This window comes from Terrapene carolina, unplaced genomic scaffold, assembly GCF_002925995.2.
Source record: "Terrapene carolina triunguis isolate 2854851 unplaced genomic scaffold, T_m_triunguis-2.0 Scaffold211, whole genome shotgun sequence".
Taxonomy (NCBI): Eukaryota; Metazoa; Chordata; order Testudines; family Emydidae; genus Terrapene; species Terrapene triunguis.
This window is the reverse complement of record NW_020664562.1, coordinates 2,021,982-2,044,366: the sequence shown is the minus strand read 5'-3', so window position 1 is coordinate 2,044,366 and position 22,385 is coordinate 2,021,982. Positions and strand designations below refer to the sequence as shown.

General features: G+C 42.7%; 1 protein-coding gene across 3 annotated transcripts in view; it reads right to left on the bottom strand.

Moving 5' to 3' along the window:
• The window catches only part of LOC112113455 (protein SMG7), a 103,476-nt gene that overhangs the window by 42,920 nt on the left and 38,171 nt on the right, over window positions 1–22,385 (bottom strand). For 2 of the 3 annotated variants that reach the window (XM_024209743.3, XM_024209745.3), the window contains exons 2-8: window positions 15,154–15,185; window positions 13,965–14,082; window positions 12,125–12,257; window positions 3,990–4,161; window positions 2,938–3,009; window positions 1,706–1,856; window positions 1,114–1,249 (exon numbers count right to left, since the gene is read on the bottom strand). In XM_024209743.3, coding sequence (XP_024065511.1) covers window positions 1,114–1,249; window positions 1,706–1,856; window positions 2,938–3,009; window positions 3,990–4,161; window positions 12,125–12,257; window positions 13,965–14,082; window positions 15,154–15,185 — 814 coding nt within the window. Of the gene's footprint in view, window positions 1–1,113; window positions 1,250–1,705; window positions 1,857–2,937; window positions 3,010–3,989; window positions 4,162–12,124; window positions 12,258–13,964; window positions 14,083–15,153; window positions 15,186–20,935; window positions 21,122–22,385 lie in introns of those variants that run through there. The other variant, XM_024209744.2, reaches the window with a different exon arrangement.

Here is a 22,385-nt window from a genome sequence, read left to right as displayed (position 1 = left end):
GTTCAGAGTTTACTAAAGAATTTAAAGAAGACTCCTCTCAGACGAAACGGTAGGAGTTGGGAGAAATTGCTTTTCACAAAATCTCTTGCGATCATCCGGTTCAAGAAGCAGAGAATCAAATGTGGCACTCCAAGCTCAGAATGCAGCAAATGTTTAAAACGTTTAATTAATTTTAATTAACCTTTTGTCTCCGCAACAGAAGAACACATTTGGGTAAGCAATGTTAAACTGGAGAAAAAAATCATGCTGTCTGTGTAGGTGAGTAAGGCTGACCATTATCAGCATCACCACCAAATCTTTGCAGACTGCTGACTATTACCACCTCATGTGTAGGGCCCTACCAAATTCACAGCCATGAAAAATGTGTTACGGACTGTGAAATCTGGTCTCCCCCAGTGAAATCTGGTCTTGTGTGCTTTTACCCTGTACTATAAAGATTTCAAGGGGGAGACTAGCGTGTCTCAAATTGGAGGTCCTGACCCAAAAGGGAGTTGCAGGGAGGTCACAGGGTTATTTTAGAGAGGTTGCGGTATTGCCAACCTTACTTCTGCGTTGCTGCCTTCAAAGCTGTATGGCCAGCGAGTGGCGGCTGCTGACTGAGGGCCCAGCTCTGCAGGTAGCAGTGCAGAAGTAAAGGGTGGCAATACCATACCATACTTCAGAGCTAGGCTCCCGGCCAGCAGCTGCCCAGCTCCGAAAGCAGCGCCACCGCCAGCAACGCAGAAGTAAGTGCAGCAGTACCGCAACACCCCCCCCCCCCCCCACAATAACTTTGCAACCCCCCTGCAACTCCCTTTTGGGTCAGGACCTCTACAGCTACAACACCATGAAATTTCAGATTTTAATAGGTGAAATCATGAAATTTACGATTTTAAAAATCCTATGACCATGAAATTAACCAAAATAGACCAGAATGGAATTTGGTAGGGCCCTACTCATGCATATCATGTTCTATTTCAGTATGCAAAACACTTACCCTCTGGTCAGAAATACTTTTGTCAGTTTTCTTAAAGGAACATGTTTTCCCAGCCTTTTACATCAGTGAAAGACTAGATTCCTTTATAGATGTTAGATTTCCAAAGTGAAAAATTAGGAATTTTTTGTGGCACTAACCTTGAACTGTTCCTCCAGCCTCTCTCGAAGAGGGCTCAGCTTCTCCAAGCCCTTACTCAGATACACATGGCCATGGAACTTAATAAACGCCTTGATGAAGTCAGACACACCCCATCGAGTCTTCACCTCATCCCGACTGCAGTTTGAGAGAAATAGTTGGCTTCAGTCTTTGTAACTAGACATAGCTGCATAGACAAAGGATCTTCCAGGCAGAAACAATGCTAATAGCTGCACCCCCTTCTCAGAGAAAGGACAGGGGTGTGAGAGAGAAGAGGTAGTTTCCACTATTGGCTGCCCCTACCCAAGAGATGTGTTGGTACTTGATATAGTGCACTTGCCTCCAATAGTGCTCCCACCCGAGAGTATCTCAGATACAGGTACCTCCCTCTCAATACATATATAAGGCGGATGTGGCTGGAACGGGGGTCAGTGATCTCCTACTCCTGTGTGCACATTTGGTATTATGAATGCTTATCCGTGGTGGGTATACACACAAACACACCAAATAAGGGAGTGAACACTTGCCAGGACAGAGTCAAAGGGAGTGTTAGATATGAGTAACTACTCACTCCCTAGAACAGATCAGCCTCACCTTTCCAGTGCTTTAGAAAGTGCTTTTTGTAGATTAGTGGAGGCAGCTGGGAAAGGGAACTTCACAGCAATGCTTCTGCAGTAGTAGAAAATTGTGGTCAGGTGGTCTCCTTTGGAGGAAGCTAAAATAGCCAATTGATTGTAAGGCTGACCTAGGGGAGAAGAGGATGACAATTTCTCATGGAGTGAAGTGATCTTTTCTTCAACTGTAACAAAGCTTTTCCCTCTATTTGCTCTAGGAAAGAATCTTTATTTCAATCTAAATTTTGGCTATAAGGACAGCAAGCTTCCATTTAAAGTATATATATCCTTTATATAGATCAGATTCAAATTAATTTGCTGAACTAGTTACTCACCCCATCTCAGCACTGCTATAATTCACAAGCTACAGAACTCATGGTTCAAATTTTCACAAATCCATTAAATGTAAAAACAGATGTAAATGACTTAATAAAAAACTTTGTCTAAGCAGGAAGGTACAGTCAAGGCCAGGCAAAGTTTTGCCTCTAACATACCAATCAGAATCTATTAGAAGTTACTGATGTAGTACAATTTAAAATACACAGGACAAAAAAGACAGCTCCAAAGATTTAAAAGTCAGTTTTAGATGACTACTGCAGTAACTGAGTCCGGTGGGTGTGGCTCATAAAAGTAGTTTGCATTTTTGCTACAGAGCAACCTGCAGCACATGGGAATTTGTATTCTATTCATTGTAGTTTAATTAGTTCTATTCACTACTAGATCACTGCACCTGCATAAGGAGAGAGATTAGGAGGAAAATAGAGTCAGAAGGCTGAACTACAGAACCACCTCAAACTTGTATGAGTAACTTGGAGACCCACTGTGAATTACTGAATTTTATTTATTAGTAAGTAAACAATTAAAGAAAGCAAAAAATGCTTGTTCATTTGACAAGTGCAGTATAGGTTTAATAATACTTCATACAAAATGCATAAATGTAGTGTAGCATGTTCTGTAACTATGAGACCTCACTATAATACTTTGCTATTAAACCTTTGAGAAATGAAAACAGATTGTATGTGAACTATGGTGCATGCAGATTAGTGAAGTGTGAATTATCAAGGTTCTACTGTAACTTGTTGCTGGTATTTTATTTTTTTTAATAGTCAAGATCTTAAACTATTTCTCCATTTTCTATGGAGAAAAAAGCAAATGCCTTAAATACTGATTTGGGATAGTAAACTCAGCAGAATAGAGGCATCTCAGACTCACCATTGGAGGGAACAAGCTGAGCTGCATGTCTATAGTAGGACTCTGCCTGGCTGGTCTGATTCCTGTAGCGAGCTAAAAAAGGAAAGAAAGGCAAGTTTAGACAGCAGTTTGTCTTGCTGCTCAGAGGGATAAACTCTCCTCAACATTTCAAAGTATGTGGTCCTGCAGATTACAAGTACATACAATTTATTTGAGGAGACCCATAAATGTCTTGCAAATACTTTAAAACAAACAGTAGAATTACATACTGAATACCCATAATAGTACAAGGAACATCAATACACTTTTCGTTGCCCTCCCTTTCCCACTCCTCTTTCAGGTCCAAAAGTCACAGATCACCAGCTCTTATTCAATACCCTCAAATACACTGTGCCAGACACATTACACAAAAAGTTGTGAATGCTCCTCATACCTCTTGACACTAGGAGCATTCAATACCTAGACCTAATGCTAGGTTATTTTAAAGTAGTTGCAGGTTGCCTTTTAAAATAACCCTTTCTACAAAACGTTTAATCTAGTGTGGATCATATAATCAAAATATGTAAAGCACCACAATAAAATTATAAATGGAATAAACCTGTTGAACTTAAGTGTACCTGGATGCAAAATAAAACAGCCAGGCTTATGAAAGTTAGACTTCTTACCATGTTCTTTGTAGGAAAGACTGTTTAACATAGGCTCTCTCTGATATGAATGCCTGTTAAACGTGCCATCTTGTTGCAACACAAATTCTTGTAATAGCTCTTGCAATTTAACAGGTTTCTACTTTTCACTGTCTGACTCTGCAGCAAACAGAGCTCCTCTAGATGAAAACACAAGTCTAAGCAAATCATTAGAAAGCTACTCTTCATAATATCACTGCCTTCTTGCATCACAGTCTTTCAAGGTCTCTAACACCACAGCATTACATTTCAGACCTTTCAACCTCTTCGAACTGTTCAGTCTACAGGCAGCAGTTCAAGGTTGGCCTAACAGCAGCACAGGTTGCACAGATTCCTTTCCAAGTTTACGCGATACAGAGCATCTCATCTTTCCTTGCTCCAAACACTCACCAATGTCTCCAAGGTGGACAAGGCAGTGCTGGCAGATGTATGAGCAAGAGCTAGACTGCGGCTTCACAATGGCGCTGGTGTGCGTCTGTTTATTGCTGATAATTCCCAGCTGGGAGGACTTCACACGGCAGGGCAAGTCTACATTAAACACTGTGCACAGCTCCTGTAATAACTAGAAGAAAAGCCCTAGTTTAATAATAAAAATCAGACAGTAATCAACACAGCAATGTAACAGTATACAGCAGTGCAAATACTACTACTACAACAACAACAACAACAGAGTTGCATACCCCACCATACAGAGCACCTCCATAAAGAAGGCATGTTCCCCTTACCTCACTGCCCAGAGGTAGATAAGTAGGGGGTAGAGAGCAGATGCAGATCTGTTATGGTCATTTTTAAATCTTTTCTGAGAACAGCAATTACTAGTAAGGTTTTCCCTTCAAATTCCTGACTCCAATGACTAGTTTGCGTAAAGAATTCAGGCCAGTGGGAGCTGCGATCGGCCGAACGTGCGGATGCAGCAGGTAAACAAACCGGCCCGACCTGCCAGGGGCTTTCTCTGAACAAGTGGTGGCCCAAGTTTGAGAACCACTGCTTTAGAGGACTAGTTCAATGGGCTTTAAGACAAGACACTGCCAATTCTTTGTAGCATGTCAATACACTGTGCTATCTATGGTCCAAAGAGTTCAAGAAACAGGCTTGAAAGAAAAAATTCTTATGCTTTTTGCTTTCATTGTAGAAGCTGAGAGTACACAAAATTTAGAGTCTGTGTAGGATCCCATTCCCTTAAAACACTGTTAATGAAACTCATGGAGAAGGAAATTCAAGATCACTAAGCAAAAACTTGGATGGGAGAAGAGCACTACCGTTTCTTTATGGGAAAGAAGCTCTTGTGTCCAACTGCCAGAGGCAAAGGGAATATATAATTAAAACCTGAGCAATTGAGAGGGGAAGGGATTTTTAATCTGATTGAGCAGAGCTGAATGTTAACTACAACAGTTTTAACATCCCTATCCCTTCAGATAAAAGCTGAGAGAGTGCCCACTCCAGTTCTCTAGTTGCTCATGGCATCCTCTGGCATTTTGCCTGACGTGATAGAACGCCAAGCCAAAAACTATTGGTGAGAGACTCAAGTTCCAAAGCAGAGACAGTTGTTACTGAATCAAATAACACTCCCTCAGATCAGCATTCAGTGTGAGGAATGACTGAGCTTTGCTTTTTTAATGCTTTTGTAGTTTTGCCTATAGGCTTCTGGCAGAAGCTCTTGAACCAAGAGCATTTTGTTTCACCATAATGGAAATACCTATGTACAGCCTTATTACTAAGAACTGGACAGAGATGTAAGGAATGCTTTGCAGTCCTGTAAATTCACTTTTCCAAAAAAAAATTTACAAGGAGAATAAAGTGTCTTTTAGCTTCATATTAGCTGCAGACAACTGAATCAAAGAGAGGCAGGTGAGACAGTCAACTCTTATTTATGTATTTGGCACAATCTTCCAGAGTCTGAGTAATCACTTGGAAAGTACCTGTCTTGGGCTACAACATCTTGGCAAGGTTCAAGAGTCTCCCAAGAGAAGCACCTTATTCATAATAGGCAAATACTGAATAATAAGCCTTCTCCAAGACAGAAGACTCAAACTTTTAACTTAAAATGTGATATGGTGAATAAGGAACGATACAGAACTAGTCTTGTGATGAATAAAGAACAATAATCCAGAAATAGACATTGCATTGCAGGGACAGGTAAGAGCATTTCTTCCATTTGTCCTTTTAACAATAATTCAGACAAAGCCTTTGAAGGCATACAAACTCAAAAATCCTCCTCTGATGTGCCTTTGTATATCAAAATTACCACTAAGTAACAAAGAAGGACTACTTGTGTTAGCTGGTATCTGTGTTGGAGACCAAAGACATAACATTGACCTCTGCATGTTCTCCAGCTGGAGATATGAAGGGTCACACATAGATCATGGCCAATCTATCAAGGATGGATAAGCAGAATGTCTCCATTCTCAGCTAAATCTACATAGGAAGCCCAAAAGGGAACTGTAGCTGGTACAGCTGATGGGGACAGGGAGCTCATATCCCAGAGTTCTTGGATGTCATGGTCTCCAACTTTGCAACTTTCTTGACTCAAGAAAGGCACAGATGTGTCCATGCCTAACCATCTTCAAAGTTATAGTGCATAGATGGGGAAGCTATGAACAGCCTTGAAGGTTAAGAGGTGAAATGCGATACCAAAGTCTGCTTCAATTGTCCAGACAATACAGAAAACAGCAGCACAGAAAATACATATGGCATCAAGCATTTAGGTTTTATGTGCTCCTTGAAGAGTCAAGTCCCACAAAGCAGCTTCTCAAGATTGAGGATTTCATCCTTCTCAACTGGAACAAAGTGGATGAAAAAAACCTAGCAGTACTTTTTCAAGCTCTGCCCATAAAACTCAACCCCTGCCTACTTGAACCTTTAGTCATTTGGTAAATGTGGAGTTCTTGCTTCATGCACATTATAGTTACACTTTAAAATGTACTTTTTGCTCAGACAGTAAGAAAAGTCTTCTTATATGGACAAAAGCAAGATAAAGAATCCCTTAAAAGAAGAACATCTCCAACTGATGAAGAGGAGAGAAACCTCTGAGGTGATCTTCCAATATACAGTGTGATAGGTATTCATTCTCAAAGATGCCATCTGCACAGCAGTTTCACGCCTGAGCATAAGTAGCTTGAGTGAGGTATCCAAATGAAAAGCCGATCAATTAGCACTGCAATTAGCAGAGCAAGAAAGAGAGCCTATGCCACAAAGTTCATGTTACTTTTATGTTGTTAACATACTTCAGGGAGGAAAGATACTTCCAAAAAACAAAAGGTGTAAAAACAAGTAAGGCCTCAATGAGAATCCTCAGACTATCAGAAGTTGGCCAATTAATATAAGTGATATCCCAAAGAGAGAACTCCAGGAGACAGGAGAGTCTTCTCTGCTTCACCCATCATAACTCACATGTTCTACAGTACTGTCTGAACAAGGACTCCTCTTCCTAGAATCTGAATTAAAGTTATAATGCTTCATGCGGTTGGGCAGGAAAAACCATGTTAGCTTTGCTCATATTCAGAATTTAAGCAGACCTCATGCAGCAAATGAAGCTGCTATATTTTGGATATTCTGGGTTGTGGTTCCTATAGGCATCAGACAAACGATGTCTTATGATCTTTTTACTAGTAGTGGACTAGTAATGAGAGAGACCACAGAATAACCAAGGGTCATACAATGGACTTTCACATAAAAGTTAGAGCACCTTGACTTTGCAGATGATATCAGCTTGCTATCCCATGCCCTCAGAGACATGTAAGCCACCACAAATGATCTCCAGATTTATGCACAATTAGTAGGGTTGACAAACACCAAGAAAACTAAAATTATGAGAATCAACACAAGAAACATCAATAATACTTTCTAGGACTGACATGTCACATATCTTGGCAGCATTGTAAGTACAACAGGTGGAACAGAGACATTAAAACCAGAATAGCAAACGCCAGCCATGCTTTTGTAACTCTAAAGCCAATCTGGAGAAACAGAAATTTTGTCCTTCAAACTAAACTTTGAATATTTAACATCACTGTAAAGTTGGTCTTACTATATGGTGCTAAAAACTTGGAATCTAAATTACAAATTTTCATGAAAAACTGCCTTAGACAAATCCTCAGTCTCAGATGGCCAAAACAAAAAGGTGAAAAACTCTGGAGAATAATGAAACAGAAGCCAATAGAACAGGATATTATGGAACAAAAATGGAAATGGCTAGGCTACACATGGAAAGACCCAAAATATCATGACAGGCAGGCATTGGACAGGAACCCTCAGGGCAAGAGGTGGCAACCTAGACCAAGGATAACATGGAAACACACCACAGAAGCAGAACTGAAAGCTATCAAAATGACATGGAAAGAAGCGAAGACTGCTGCAGGAGACTGGCAAAGATGGAAGGCTCTGGTGAAGGCCCTACGTTCTGCATGGAATGGAAAGGCATAAAATGAAAATATCTAGGTTTGGGATTATCAGGAGTGTAAGGGAGTTGAGTGTCCTTAATATTAATCATAACCCTTTTACTGTTGTCAAATCTCCACCACAGTATTATTTTAATTTCAACTTTTTAAACAGAATGACCTATGTAAAGTCATCAGTTTTATAATAGTTTTTAAACAGCCCAATGAGTACAGCCCTACCAAATTCACGGCCATGAAAAACGCATCATGGACCATGAAATCTGGTCTTTTGTATGTTGTTACCCTATACTACATAAATGCTGGTCTCCCCCGTGAAATCTATCAAATTGGGGGTCCTGACCCAAAAAGGAGTTTCGGGGGGGTTGCACGGTTATTTTTAAGGGGGGGAGACGCAAGGTATTGCCATCCTTTACTTCAGCGCTGCCTTCAGAGCTGGGTGGCCGGAGAGCGGTGCCTGTTGGCTGGGCGCTCAGCTCTAAAGGCAGTGCCCTGCCAGCAGCAGTGCAGGAGTAAGGGTAGCAATGCCATACCATGCCACTCTTACTTCTGTGCTGCTGCCTTCAGAGCTGGGCAGCCGGAGAATGGCAGTTGCTGACTGAGAGCCCAACTCTGCAGGCAGCAGCACAGAAGTAAGAGTGGCAATACCATACCACGCCATCCTTAATTCTGCGCTGCTGCTGGTAGCAGCTCTGCCTTCAGAACTGGGCTCCTGACCAGCAGCCGCCGCTCTCCAGCTGCCCAGTTCTGAATGCAGCACCGCCACCAGCAGCAGCACAGAAGTAAGAGTAGCAGTACCGCAACCCCCCTACAATAATCTTGTGACCCCCGTCCCCCCCCACACACACACACCTTGAAATTTCAGATTTAAATAGCTGAAATCATGAAATTTACTATTTTAAAATTCCTATGACCATGAAATTGATGAAAATGGACCATGAATTTGGTACAGCCTTATCTATGAGGATTCAGCTGATCCGCACAGAAACATCTCCCCAACTGGGGTTCCTTCAAAAGTCAAAAGATTGCTGAGGGATAATTATGGGACCAATAACAGTAGTAGCTGTGTTTATTAAGATTACATGCCAAAAAACTATGTTAGAGGAATATTAAGGTTACAAACTCAAGCACCTTGTGTAGTGAAGGAGACTCATCTGTAGGAGCCCTCCCTTATTTGTTACAGGACCTAGAAGGTATGTAGTGGATTGCAGGAAAGGAAAGGATGGTCTCAGGGATAAGACAGCTGAAAGTTGCTCTGGAGAACTGGATTCAATCCCTTCTTCTGCCAGAGTTCCTCCATGATGCTGGTCACGTCACTTAAACCATGCTTTTCAAAAGGTGGTCAACTAATTGTGTGTTTCTCATTTTATGGATGCTTGATTTTAGACTCTTGGTCTGATTTGCAGAAGTACTGAGCACTCACAGCTGCAACTGAAATCAATGGGAGCTGTGCTTTGAACATATGAAGTCCTCTATGATGCTAAAAACTCTAAAAATCAGGTTCTAGGTGTCTCAAATTGGACAGCCAGTTAGTGAACACTTTTGACTTTACTCTGTTTCTTTGCTGAAAGTAAATTCATTGTGAAAAACTCTCAGATACTATAGTGATGAGCACCACAGAAAAACCTATGAGGAAATTAATGATTCTGTCTACAGAGCAGGGTTTGAACAGTGAGCAGTAAAGAAGGCCTGGGGCCACACACTGAACAAGGAGACAGCAAAATATTGAATATCTGCTCATTAATTATTATTTCCTTTGTTTTTTTAAAAAAAGCAAACAAAAAAATCCATTGTATGGCATCACATTGACATGCACATGAGTCATTAACAGGATTAGAACCTTTAGCTCTACTGCATAGACCTCTGTCATTAGAATGGAGAGAGTAATTAGTAACAGTAGCAGGTTAGCCTCTATTTGGACCAGCACTAGAGGGGGATGGGACATTTGCCAGTGGGTTTCACAGGTATCTGCTGGCAGCAGGGGAATGGTGAGACTCAGGGACTTTGGATTCCATTGTAAGCTCTGGAGGGGAGTGTATTCTAATGGGCATAGTCTCTTCTGCCCCTTCCCCCCAAAGCTTCACACCTTCTGCCCTGTCCCCTAAAACCTACCCCTGTCCTAGTTCTGTCTCTACCCCACCATTGGCCCCATCACTGTCCCATTCTCCTAACCTAGTCAGTCCCAGTCTCCACTCTTCAGGCTTCTAATCCCAGTCTCTTTGTCCAGTAAATGATTGCCTTCCCCAACTAATCTCTTCCCTTTCCCAGTCTCCTTGCCCAATCATTCCCAGTTCCTTCCCCCAAATTGCTGGTTTCTTCCCCTGCCTTCTAATTGCCTGCTCATGTTCCCCATCCTCACTAGCTCCACTCACGTTCCCCATCCCTGCTAGCTCCCAGTCCCATTCTTCTTCCCTAGACTTTTCACCTAATCTCAGCATCCTCCCCTCACCTGGCTCCTTTTGCCCAACCAGTTCCACTTCTTCCTCATGACCCTGTTCCTTCTCAGATCTGTCTCCTCTCCTCCTTCGCCCCATCCCACTGATTCCCAGTCCTAGTCTCCATGCCCCTGCCAGCCTCCAGTCCCAGTTTCTGCTCCCAGGCACCTTGTCCCATTCTACTCCTTCAGCCCTTCCCCACAACAACCTCGGTCCATTTTGTCCCTTCTGTAATTGAATCAGATGACTTCCTCCTTCATGCTGTATGGGTGCCAGCAGAGGGGGTTATTGAGTGTAGCTGAGAAACAGGTTCCCTGTTCTTTATTCCAGTGCCCAGTTCTATCCTGACCCAGAGTAGCTGGGAGCAGTCATTACAGTGAAAGTCCTTTTGAGCCCCCATAACCCTAAACTGAAGCATGCTCAGTTTACTCTATGGGGATGGTGCATGCACAATCTAGTCAATAATACGCGCTGTCAGAGGCTCAAGCATGCCTCGTGTACATAAAATCTTTGGAGATTTCAGCTGTTAAACACTAGCAAATGCAAACTGCAATTTATCAAAGGCTCATAACTAGGGCTCAGTGTATGTCATGGAGGTCGTGGAAGTCACAGATTTCATGACTTTCCGCGACCTCCGTGACTTCTGCAGCGACCGGTGTGGCTGACCCTAGGGCGGTCCAAGCAGCTGACTCTGGGGCCAGCCACACCAGCTTCTGCTCGGGCGGCCCCTGGGGCGGCTGGCCGGAGCAGCGGCTGGTCAGGCGACCCCTAGCAGCAGTCCCCTGGCCGACGGGCCCCGGCAGCGGATGCCGCTGACCCTGGACACCTCCCCCACAGCAGCCCGCGCTGCCCCCCCCAAGATTTATTCAGGCTATTTTTAGTAAAAGTCATGGACAGGTCATGGCTGTGAATTTTTGTTTATTGCCTGTGACGTGTCCATGACTTTTACTAAAAATACACGTGACTAAATCGTAGCTTTACTCATAACTTGGCTAACTATGGGCAGATTTTCAGGGGGTTGGCAAAAGGCACATCCCTGACACAAAGGCCACCCCCTACCAAATTTCAAGTCCCTGCTCAAAAGCATGAGGACACTAATGCTTTCCAAAGAAAAGGTTCTCAGATTATTTTTTTGACATTGAAAACCAGTGTATTTTTCCCTAATCTCAATCAGAAACAGCTGAATAGTTCTGGCTGAAATTAAAAAAAAAAAAAAAAAAAGGGGTGGGAGTGGGGGTGGAGGAGAGACAAGGCAGTCACCCAGCATTGAAAATTTCAGCCCAAGCAGTTAAAGTTTGGTAAAGTTAAAAAAAAAACAAAAAAAAAAAAAACCTGGAATGGAATACAGGGTCTTATAATGAGAAGCATAAGGAAACCTCAGTAAGAAGCTGGTCTACCAGCCTCACCTATAATAAATATTTTACCATTTTTAGACTCAGACTGTTGCAGGAATCAGGAATGAATACCTCATGCTCTTCCTTCTCCATGTACAATATTAAACAACTGGTCAAGTGCATTATGGGAGCTTGTCTGCCTTAAGCATAAGCAATTGCTGGAGAGAGCATACTAGATTTGGCAAATAAACAGTGCAAGCTAAGCAGAGGAGCTGCATACATTCACTATCAGGGCAAAAGTGTAAAAAATCTCTTGCTCCAAGGTTGTGCATTTGTACAGAGACCAGTGTTTCAGAACTCACCTGTGTGTAGAAACCGCTAGCTGCCTCTAGGAACAGAGAAAGGTTTGCCTGAACTTCACTCCGATTCGGGTTTGCTCGGTTTTTTGCCTGCCCCTGAAGTGTCGTGATCTGATTCTTAAAAGCATGATTCCAGCTGAGAATAAAACACAATTCTGTTGGCTACAGCAGTGACTCACTGGGCAGACACTGAGCTCACTGAGAATGGGAAAAAACTGTTTGTTACAATTATAAGGCACCTAGCGTTAGCTCCATCAAAGCTCTCCACTTATTCTAGTGCCTTAACTGCTCCCCTTTAAAATGGAACAGAACATGCAATGGAAATCTAAAGTCTAACAGGGAAGAACTGCAAGTTCCCCCCCCAAATCTCCAAAAAACAAATAGATTATTTCAGCATTAACAATTATTTATTTGCTGCCAGCACTAACCAGCAGGTCAAGCACTATTAGTCATAAAGCTTTGACCATCAGTCTCACGGACAGGATTAGAGAAAACTGTTCAGGAACTGATGTCAGGCCGAAACGTCTGAACATCCAGCAGCTTTAACATCATGCTCTTTCAGACTCTCAGCCAGGGACTGGAAGAAATGCAGACTATTAACCAAGGCTGGTACAAAAAGATGCTCCTGTTCCTCAAATAAGATCCAGGGGTAGAAGTCGGGGGACAATCCAGCAAGATCCTCACCTGGCTCTGAGGAAGTCATACTGAATGTCCCACTAGAGCACTATCCCTAGATGATCTCTCCCCAATCTCTGGCATAGAGAGTCTTTGTCCCTAAATTAGTATGAATGAACATTTGGAGCTCCTCCATCACCAGCTTCCTGAATGCTCAGAATGGCAGTGTTAGGGAAGATTTCCTGCTCTTCTGATCCATCTTTCCTTGATGGTAACAGAAAGGCAAATGCCTCTCTTCCCTCCTCCCTTCAACCTCACACAACTGAGGGGGGCTCAACACCACTAGTCCTCACCCCATAAGAGGATCTTCATCAGTGATGATTGCACCACCCTCTTCTCATACTGATCACAGGGATACTTCCAGCTTGTTTTACTAACACACAGTACTCTACTTCTGTGCTTCAGCTGTAAGGCAGGGTGGCACTTGCTCATTTGTAAGTTAAGAGTTGACATTAATGGGTAAAGCAAGTGTGATTGAGTCTTTTGTTTTTGAGTCTATTGTTCTGAGCTGTGTCTCACCCACATGGCTCTCAAGTGGAGCTAGATCCCATCCCCTGACCTCAGTGGGAGCTACACTATAATTGCTAAGGCTGAGTACCCAAAGTCTTTTCCACGACAAAGATTATGTGGCAGAGCAGCTCCTCTTGGACATAGTCTGTTTTTCCCTATTTACCTGGTTGACTAAAAAGGCAAGTCCATTGATTAGAATTCTCAAACAACTTTTTGGGAATGCTGCAGGGATTTCACTAGGAATTACATATTGGGAAGTCTCTATGTAACAAGTGACACACCTCTCTCCAACATTAATCAGTTCCATAAATCCTGCATCTCACTCACTGTGTATGCTGCACATGCCTAAACAATGAACTATTATTTACAAGTCCTTTTTTGTGAGTATAAATCCATTAGAGATTTTCTGATGCACAGCAGGGTTTTCCCCAAAGTCCTTAAGGGCAGGAATTGTAAACATCCTTTCAGTCCCCATTCCCATATATTCCTCCTAGTTCTTTAAATTCAGTGTAAGATTATTCAAAATGTATTTATTCAAGCTTCCACTTACAGAAAAATTGAGCCCATTTTATAGGTTGTACCCATTCTTCCATACGTTTTGGAAGGATCCTGCTCTAGTACACAAACACATGTGAATATCTGTGATTAGAATACTTACAGGTCCTGTTCCACTTTCTTGTCTAAAGCATACTCCAGATCAGTTACTAGCATTTTCTGGTATAAGTCCTGTAGAGCCTGTCTGGATGTCCAGACTTCAGCTGGACCCAGCTTCGAATCTGAGCATCAAAAAAAAAAAAAAAAGCAGATTTACCACGTCCCAGTATATAGAACAGCATCATTTCAACTGATTTTTCCCATTCCTGCCCCAGGAAAGAAAACATCATGTTCATGCCACACCCAATGCCATGCCACACCTCCCTTCAATTACAGCTTCATCAAAAAACAAAAACTAGGAACACTAATGAATACCAGAAAGAGATTTGCAGGCTTTGCAACAAAGGGCCAAAATGACAAGCTGCTAGAAACCAGAGGATTGCACATGAATTTCATATGCAAACTATTTTACCAAAAGCACATCAACATAATATTTATTGCAGTTCTGAAAAAGACTAAGTTACCACTTATATAAATTCACCAGCAATAAAAACAGGCTATCTCGTAAAAGCCAGAAGATAGATGCTGCAAAGCAGCATTTTAGGACTTCACAGGCTGCATTTGGGGGATCCGCAAGTTAGTGTTGGACTCGGCAGTTCCAGCATCTTTGGTGCTAGAAACCAGAGACACATCTTTTCTATTACTGAGAACATCTGCTATTAATTTTTAAATAAGTATCAGATCAGTCATTACCCAAGACATATGAGCTAGGTCCAGTCCTGTTCTCTCCTCCCAGGTGGAAGATAGGACTCATCCTACGTCACCAGCTGGGAGAGAAAAGGACTTGTCTCTCCATAAGTGTTTTAAGGCACTGCATGTGAGTTTTAACTATTTAAGTTTCAGATTTTCATTTTCCATTTACAGCAGGGAGTATAGCCACTCGTAAAGCATTCTCCATTTATCCACATGGGAAGAATAGACCCTTAACAGGACACAACCTGCACACTCCAGAGTTCTTGGAAATCCCAGCTACTCACTAGATCATGTTTATAAGTAACTGTTTGAACTCAGGATATCAGTTAGGTCTCAATGTCCAAAGTTAAAATGAAATTTTACCGCCTGCTTCTTTTATGCCCATCGTCTCACTCCTATTAGGAGCCTGGTAAGCATTTTGTGTCACTACAGCACAAAGAAAAATAGGACTCAAACACAATTTTAGTAACTGCACTAATGGTGAAATAAAAGACAATTACCTGTCATGTCAGCCTTCAGGACTTCTGCCTGCCTGCAAGAGGAAGACAGGACAAGACATTAGATATTAACAAGGACTGATTTAGATAATCAAGTTACACCAAAAAAGCGGGGGGGGGGGGGTGAGGGGGATTTGTTGTTGCTGGGATTTTTTCTTTTTTTAAAAACTTTTTAAAAATTGCTTGAGTGCGGGACAAAGACAAGGATTCAAGTCTTTTTAGGGCTTGTCTATACTAGGTCAAAGGAGTATTGTTTTGTAAAGGTATGTATAGAGGTCCAAGTAATAGCCTTACAGATCTCTGCAATTAGAACATATCTGAAACTGGTCTACTCCTAAATGTTAGGTCGACTTAGATACATCACTCAGGGCTGTGAAAAATTTCACCCCATCTGACGTAGTTAGGTCAACCTAACCTCCACTGTGGGTACAGCGAAGTAGACAAAACAATTCTTCCACTGACCTAGCTACTGCCTCAAGGGGATGGATTTACTACAGTGATGGAAACATCCCTTCTATCACTGTAGTGTCTATGCTACAGTGCAACTACAGCATAGCTGCAGCTGTAGTGCTTATAGTGCAGACATATCCTACATACCACATTATGGAAGTAGACATTGCTCTGGCAGACTGTGACTTAATCCCAACAGGGAGTTGAATGGATGTTAACCTAAAGCTCTCCTCTATGCACTGTCTAATCCATCTAAATAATGTCTCTGAAGAGATAGTGACCTATATGGGGGTGTGCACGTGTGTGCAAGAGAGAGAGCACGGGCGAGCTATCGTGAGTGAGCGCTGCCTTTTCAGGTTGCCATAGTCCATCTAATATTGGAAAGGCAATTTTTTGATGGAGGACTCAGGATGTCAAACAGGCTGGGATATTTCTTCCATTGTAACAGATGGGAATTTCAGTGTCTCTGCCATTCTGTCCACAAGTTCACAGAAAACATCTTCAGAAGAGGAAGCAACCCCTTCCACTTAATGTTCCAAACGAGCCATATGCTGCTCATCTGACAGGAGCAGGAACTATAGCAGAGGAAATGCTCCATGAAAGCAGGTAAAGTTGACAGATCCAGGACTCTCAGATCCAAGGAGAGAGACTTTTCCTGATCTCTAGTGGGAGAGATACCTAAGTCAATGAGAACACAAAAGATTTCTATAATGCTTAGACAAAGGCTATCAAGCACAGAACACTATCTGTCATTCATGCCAGTAAACAAATTCATGCTCCACATCATATCTGGGAGGGTGTGATGATACATAGGCACCATATTGACCGGTGTATTCCTTCTGATGAGAATGGAACCCAGGAGGTATGCTGGTATGTCGAACACATCCAATTCTTCCTCTGACTGCAAGTCTAAACTACAAATTATTGAAGACAATACAGGTATGTCTACCCTGCAATAAAACACCTGCACCTGGCCCAGCTCAGCTGACTCAGACTCTCGGGGTACAGGCTGCAGGGCTATAAAATTGCAGCACAGATAGTGGAGCTTGAGCCCGATCTTTGAGACCCCGCAAGGGGAGAAGGTCCACGAGCCCAGACGCCAGCCCAAATATCTACACTACAATTTTATAGTCCTGCAGCATGAGCCCTGCAGCCCAAGTCAGCTGACACAGGCCAGTCACAGATGTTTTATTGCAGCATAGACATACCCTACAAGACCTGGCATGTGTAAAATGGAGTGTCTGGGGGATATTTGAGACAACTTTTCTCACCTCTTCTCTGGCTGTGAGGAGGAGGACATTTGAGGAGGATAACTAGCAGTAACCTTCATTTTATCCCACTCAGAAGAAAAAGCTTGTCTCTTCAGGTTCTGGTAACTTATGGAATTGCCGATCTGTATGGTGTACCTGCACTACCATAGTAAATGTTGGTAAAGAGTGAATAGGAGATGAAGAAACTACTTCCTGCTCCAACAATCTTTGGATCCAATGCAGTCTTCAGAACTGGGGGATGACTTTTAGGCAGGGATATACCTTCAACCAGCATCTTAGACTTTGATTTAGGATCTGATGTTATCCAGTCTAGATGCAATCGATCTGAGGATTCTCTCAATTTGTCCTTGCTAACAGAAGCCTTCTTGTCTTGCATATCTTGGAACTGAAGTAGAAAGATCCGAGGGTTTCTCCCGTGGTTTGGCTTTCATCTCACAAGCTGAAACAGACTAAGTCCGAGTGCCTTTAAGGTCAGTCCAATGATTTGGGGGAAACTGATTGCACTGAGGTGCTGGATCTTGATCTTTGAGCAGTGATTGAAACCTTCTACATAGCGTTGTTCTTAATGCCAGAGGTGTAAGGAGCAGACACAGGCCTTTTCGTTGTGAATACGGATCCCTTGGATGTGTCGGGTCCAAGAGGCTCTGCAACCAGAGATTCATGACACAGTAAGACTTACAGCCTGTTGTCGCATTCCTTGCATACCCTCAGAGTAAGTGTACTATAGACAGAGCATCTTGAAGGAGAGTGACCCTCCTCAAGGTGTTTTGTGTGGGCATACAACACCAGAAAGACTGCAAGACAAGAGGTGCGCCTTTCAAAAGCAAGTCTGAACTTTCAGATCTGACATGGAACCAGTAGTCAGAACTGAAATTAACTACTATCTATCAATCATCATCATAATAAAAAAACACCTTTTCCTTAACCAACTAACCTTTTCACTAAAGTGACACTAAAAACTACACTAAAGTAAACCACTAAATTCTTTGAGAGAAGAATCCTGATTGGATAGATGTGAACCTCTCCAGATCTTTCTGCCGGTGTGGCTGGAAGGAACTGAGACAGCAAGCAGAGGGCACCACATCCCCTTTCATAGCCTTGCCCTCAGAATGTTCAGGAATGCAGAGAGGAGAGGTAGGAAGGATGCATGAATGGCTCTAACAGGCACTGCTATGAGAAGGTTAGGTTCCACTGTCTGCGCTGACAAGGTCAGTGCATTCCATGAGTGGGAATATGCAGAGGACACTCGAAAAAGAATTATAATTGATGTACCTATACTACAATAATTAGTAAACCTTTCCTGTGTAGACTAGCCCTTAAAGAGTAAGAACAGTTAGAGTTTCAATACGTAGGAATAATATTTCTGAACCACTAATGTCCCAAATCAAAGCCTCCATTGTGTGTCTATATGGAAGATGCATCCAATTCTTCTTGCAGTTTCACACTGGAGATAAAGTGCAATTTTAAAAAAAGGAAACCTATAGGCACATCATAACACTAGTTATATTGACTCACCCTTGAGTTTAATACCCAGAAAAAATAACTCATTCTTAATGTTAATTGTTAAGACTAACTCATTTCCAAGGATCAGTTTTCACCAAGTCAATTACCAATTTATGTCAATTCTTTGACCTTAGAATAATTACTACCATTTAATATTAAACAAAAGAAACAACTATTAATAAAATGTGATCACTGGTACAGCATATTTCAATAAACCTTATCTGCCTATCTTGGAACACTACATTTATGATTTGAAATAAACAAAACCTCTACTCCTTATATTAAGTCCCTATACTTGTCATAATGGAATCCACATTTTGTGGGCAGGCCCTAACAAAGTACAAGTTTCTAAAACAGGGAATGGAAATTACTTAAATATCAGGGCATGTCTATACTACAAACTTTTGCCACCGCAAGTTACATCGGCATAAAGCCACTGCAGTTAGTGTATCGCTTGTGCGCGTGCATACTTGGCTCCTCGCCCTGGCACTGCATGTACTCACTAGGAGTGAGTGTGTCAATATACAGTGCCAAGCACAATGGGTAGGTAACCCAGTCTGCAACCCACTGCTGCCCAATGCACTTTCTTTTGAGAAGTTTTGGCAAAGCACAGTGGGACAGAAAAAAGTTGTGCAGCGGTGACTGGGAATAAGGGGTCAGCATCCCAGCATGCAACTGTCTCAATTCCATTATATTATCTATATCCCATAATTTTCGTGCCTTTCTTAAAAAAATCCCACGAACCTGCCTGGCCGCCTTTGCTGTCCGCCATCTGACAGAAGCATGGAGACTGCACAGCTCTGAAATATTGTCATAAGCATTGCAAGCACAAGACGCATGATCCTCCAGTATTTGCAGAGACATCTTAAAAACCAAAATCAGCATGGAACACCATGATTTCTTGGAGGACAGATTGCTGTGCAACATAGTGAGAACCAATTCGAGGCTGTTGGTAGCATTCATAGAGCAGCTGCAGATAGTGGAGTGTCACCTCTGAGCCTAAGAAATGAAAACTGACTGGTGGGATTGCACTGTAATGGGTTGGGTTTGGGTTGATGAACAAGGTCACATTCCTGGATCTGTGTGCCAAGCTTGCCCCAGCCCTCCAGCTCAGGGACACCAAAATGAAAGCTGCTTTGACAGTGAAGAAGCAAGTGGTAATCACATTGTGGAAACTTGCAAGGTCAGATTGCTAGCGGTCAGCAGGAAAAAATTTTGGAGCTTGAAAATCCATTGTGGGGGTAGTTCTGTGTGCAGGCTATTACGACTGTTACTCTAGGCCAGGCGTTCTCAAACTGGGGGTCAGGACCCCTCAGGGGGTCACGAGGTTATTACATGGGGGGGGGGGTCGCGAGCTGTCAACCTCCATCCGAAACCCCGCTTTGCCTCTAGCATTTATAATGGTGTTATAAATTAAAAACTCTTTTATATATATTTAAGGGGGGGTCGCACTCAGAGGCTTGCTATGTGAAAGGGGTCACCAGTACAAAAGTTTGAGAACCACTGCTCTAGGCAATGTGCAGGTCATAGTGGATGGATTTGCAGCAATGGGATTCCCAAACTGTAGTGGAGCAATAGACAGTATGCATATCCCTATTTTGGCATCAGACCATCTTGCCACAGAGTACAAGAGAAAAGGCTACTTTTCTATGATATTGCAAGTGTTGGTGGAGCACCAGGTACACTTCACCGACATCAACATTAGCCAGTCAAGAAGGTGCATGACACATGCATCTTGAAGAACAAAGGACAGTTCAGAAACCTACAAACAAGGACTTTTTTTCTCAACTGGCATATTAACATTGGTGATGTTGACATGCCAATAGTGATCCTAGGGGACCCAGTCTACTGCTTAATCTCTCAGTTCAGGAAACCATATGCTGGCCATTTCAACAGCACCAAGGAAAGATTCAACCACTGGCTCAGCAGGTGCAGAATGACAGCTGAATGTGCTTTTGGTAGACTGAAGGGACACTGGCATTATTTACTCACAAGATTGGATCTCAGTGAAAAAAAATCCCAATGGTTATAGCTGCCCGCTGTGTCCTGAATAACATCTGTGAAACAAATGGGGAAAAGATGCCTGCTGTCTGCTGAGTGAACAGCCAGACATAAAGGTGATTAGAAGAGCTCACTGCAGAGCTATATGGCTCAGGGAGGCTTTGAAAAAGTACTTAACCAGTGATCCACAGTATTGCATTGTACTGTGATCTACCTGGCCCTGCTATTTTGGGGCCTCTTAGGAATTGTTTGGTACTTCGTGTACAGATATAGATCACTGCCAATGCACCTATTAATTTTGCAGTGGTTGCTGTCCTTTTGTGATTATTACACTATCACTGACCTAATGTGTTGTGTCACACTATCCGGTAACAAGTGAGTGGGTGCTTTCTGAACTGCTAGGAACTCTGCAGTATATGTTGTGAACTACTAATGATGAATTCTTTTCCACATAATAGAAATTTATTCAGTAACAAAACCAGTGCAAAAAAAACAAACAAAAAGCCTGTGCAATTTAAAAGTAAATACATTAAAAATTTAATATATTAATGTAACAGAACTTAAAGGGAAAGCACACTCAGGTCCATTTTAGCTATCCATATACCAAACCATGGCTTTCACAGGTCAGAGTATGTGAAGCTGTGGTTGTTCTTAACGTTGCCCCAGGATGGAGTGGTAGGGTTAGGGATGCAGCCCCTGATGCCATGTGGAATGTTTAAAGAGGTGTTGCAATGGAGTTCTCAGTGGACTACAAAAGGAGGCAAGCCTTGGACTGTTGAACCTGTAGGTCTACAAGAGTCTGCAGCATCTGTTTGTTGCTGGAGAAGCCCCATTATGTCCTGATGCATCTCCCTCTCCTTTTTCCTGTTGGAGCTCCTAGTCTTTCTCCAGGATGTCTGCAATGTTCACCCTTCAGGCCCTTTGCTCACAATCTGATGCAGCACTGGCTTGCAGGATCTCATGAACCATGTCCTCTGTCTCCTCTCTATCTGGCTCTGGAGTTCTGCAGGTGTGGAGGAGGAAACCCCTCGATGTCACAACAGAGCAGCTGTAGATAAAACAGAGGTACTATTGTCAATACAGTCACAATGGAAAGTGAAAGTTAAGATTCAGAATTCCCTTCCCTTGCTTCTCTAAAGTTTTAAACAAGACATGCTTATTGACATTTCTGCTTCGGAGTGCTTGTGCATGGTGCCACTCACAGCAATCACGGTGCGTATGGCCCGCCAGGGGGAAGGAAATGAGGAGGGAATAGTTAGGTTGCATGAAACTATGAATATAGGCAATGGCACTGAATACTGGCACCATTTTTCACAGGCAGTGGTGATTTAGCTGATATCTCACTCCTGAAGTAACAAAGGTATACAGAGCACAGCTGCTGCTGGAGTCCCAAAGCCGCTGGGACCGTATGTTGTTAGCCTGTGTACTCCAATGGTGCCTGCCCAAGTCATTACTGACTGGCGTGGGAAAGTGTCCTACTGTGGAGGAAGAAATAAGGCTGCCATCCCTAGAAACCTTTGGGAGAGAACTGCAGAGTACATCCATGGAAGTTTCACCGAGATCTCTCAGGAGGATTCCAGGGACATCCCTGTTTATAAAAACAAACTGCTCCATGTGTCCCCCTTGCTTAACTCTACAGAGGAATGAAAAGCAGATAACTCTACCTCTCTTCGTTGTACCACTATCTCTTCTAATATGAGTAAATTAATGAAAAGTCGATAGCTGTGTCCTGTTAAACTGTGGGCGCCATCAATACATCATTGTAATAGGAAATACAGTTGCACACTTACCCGAGGTTCCTTTCCCTGCACCAGGCTCGCCCGTGCTTGACTGCCAGGACTGCAGTGCAGCCTCAAACAGGTGCTGGTCGCATATCCCCCATCCTCCTCCTCGCTGTTCATGCCAGGGGCCTGTGACTCAAGCTCTTTGGAGCTATACATGGTGGTCTGTGGGGTGGTAGTGGAGTCTCCGCAAGTATGGCATGTGGCTCTTTATAAAAGCAGCAGGTCT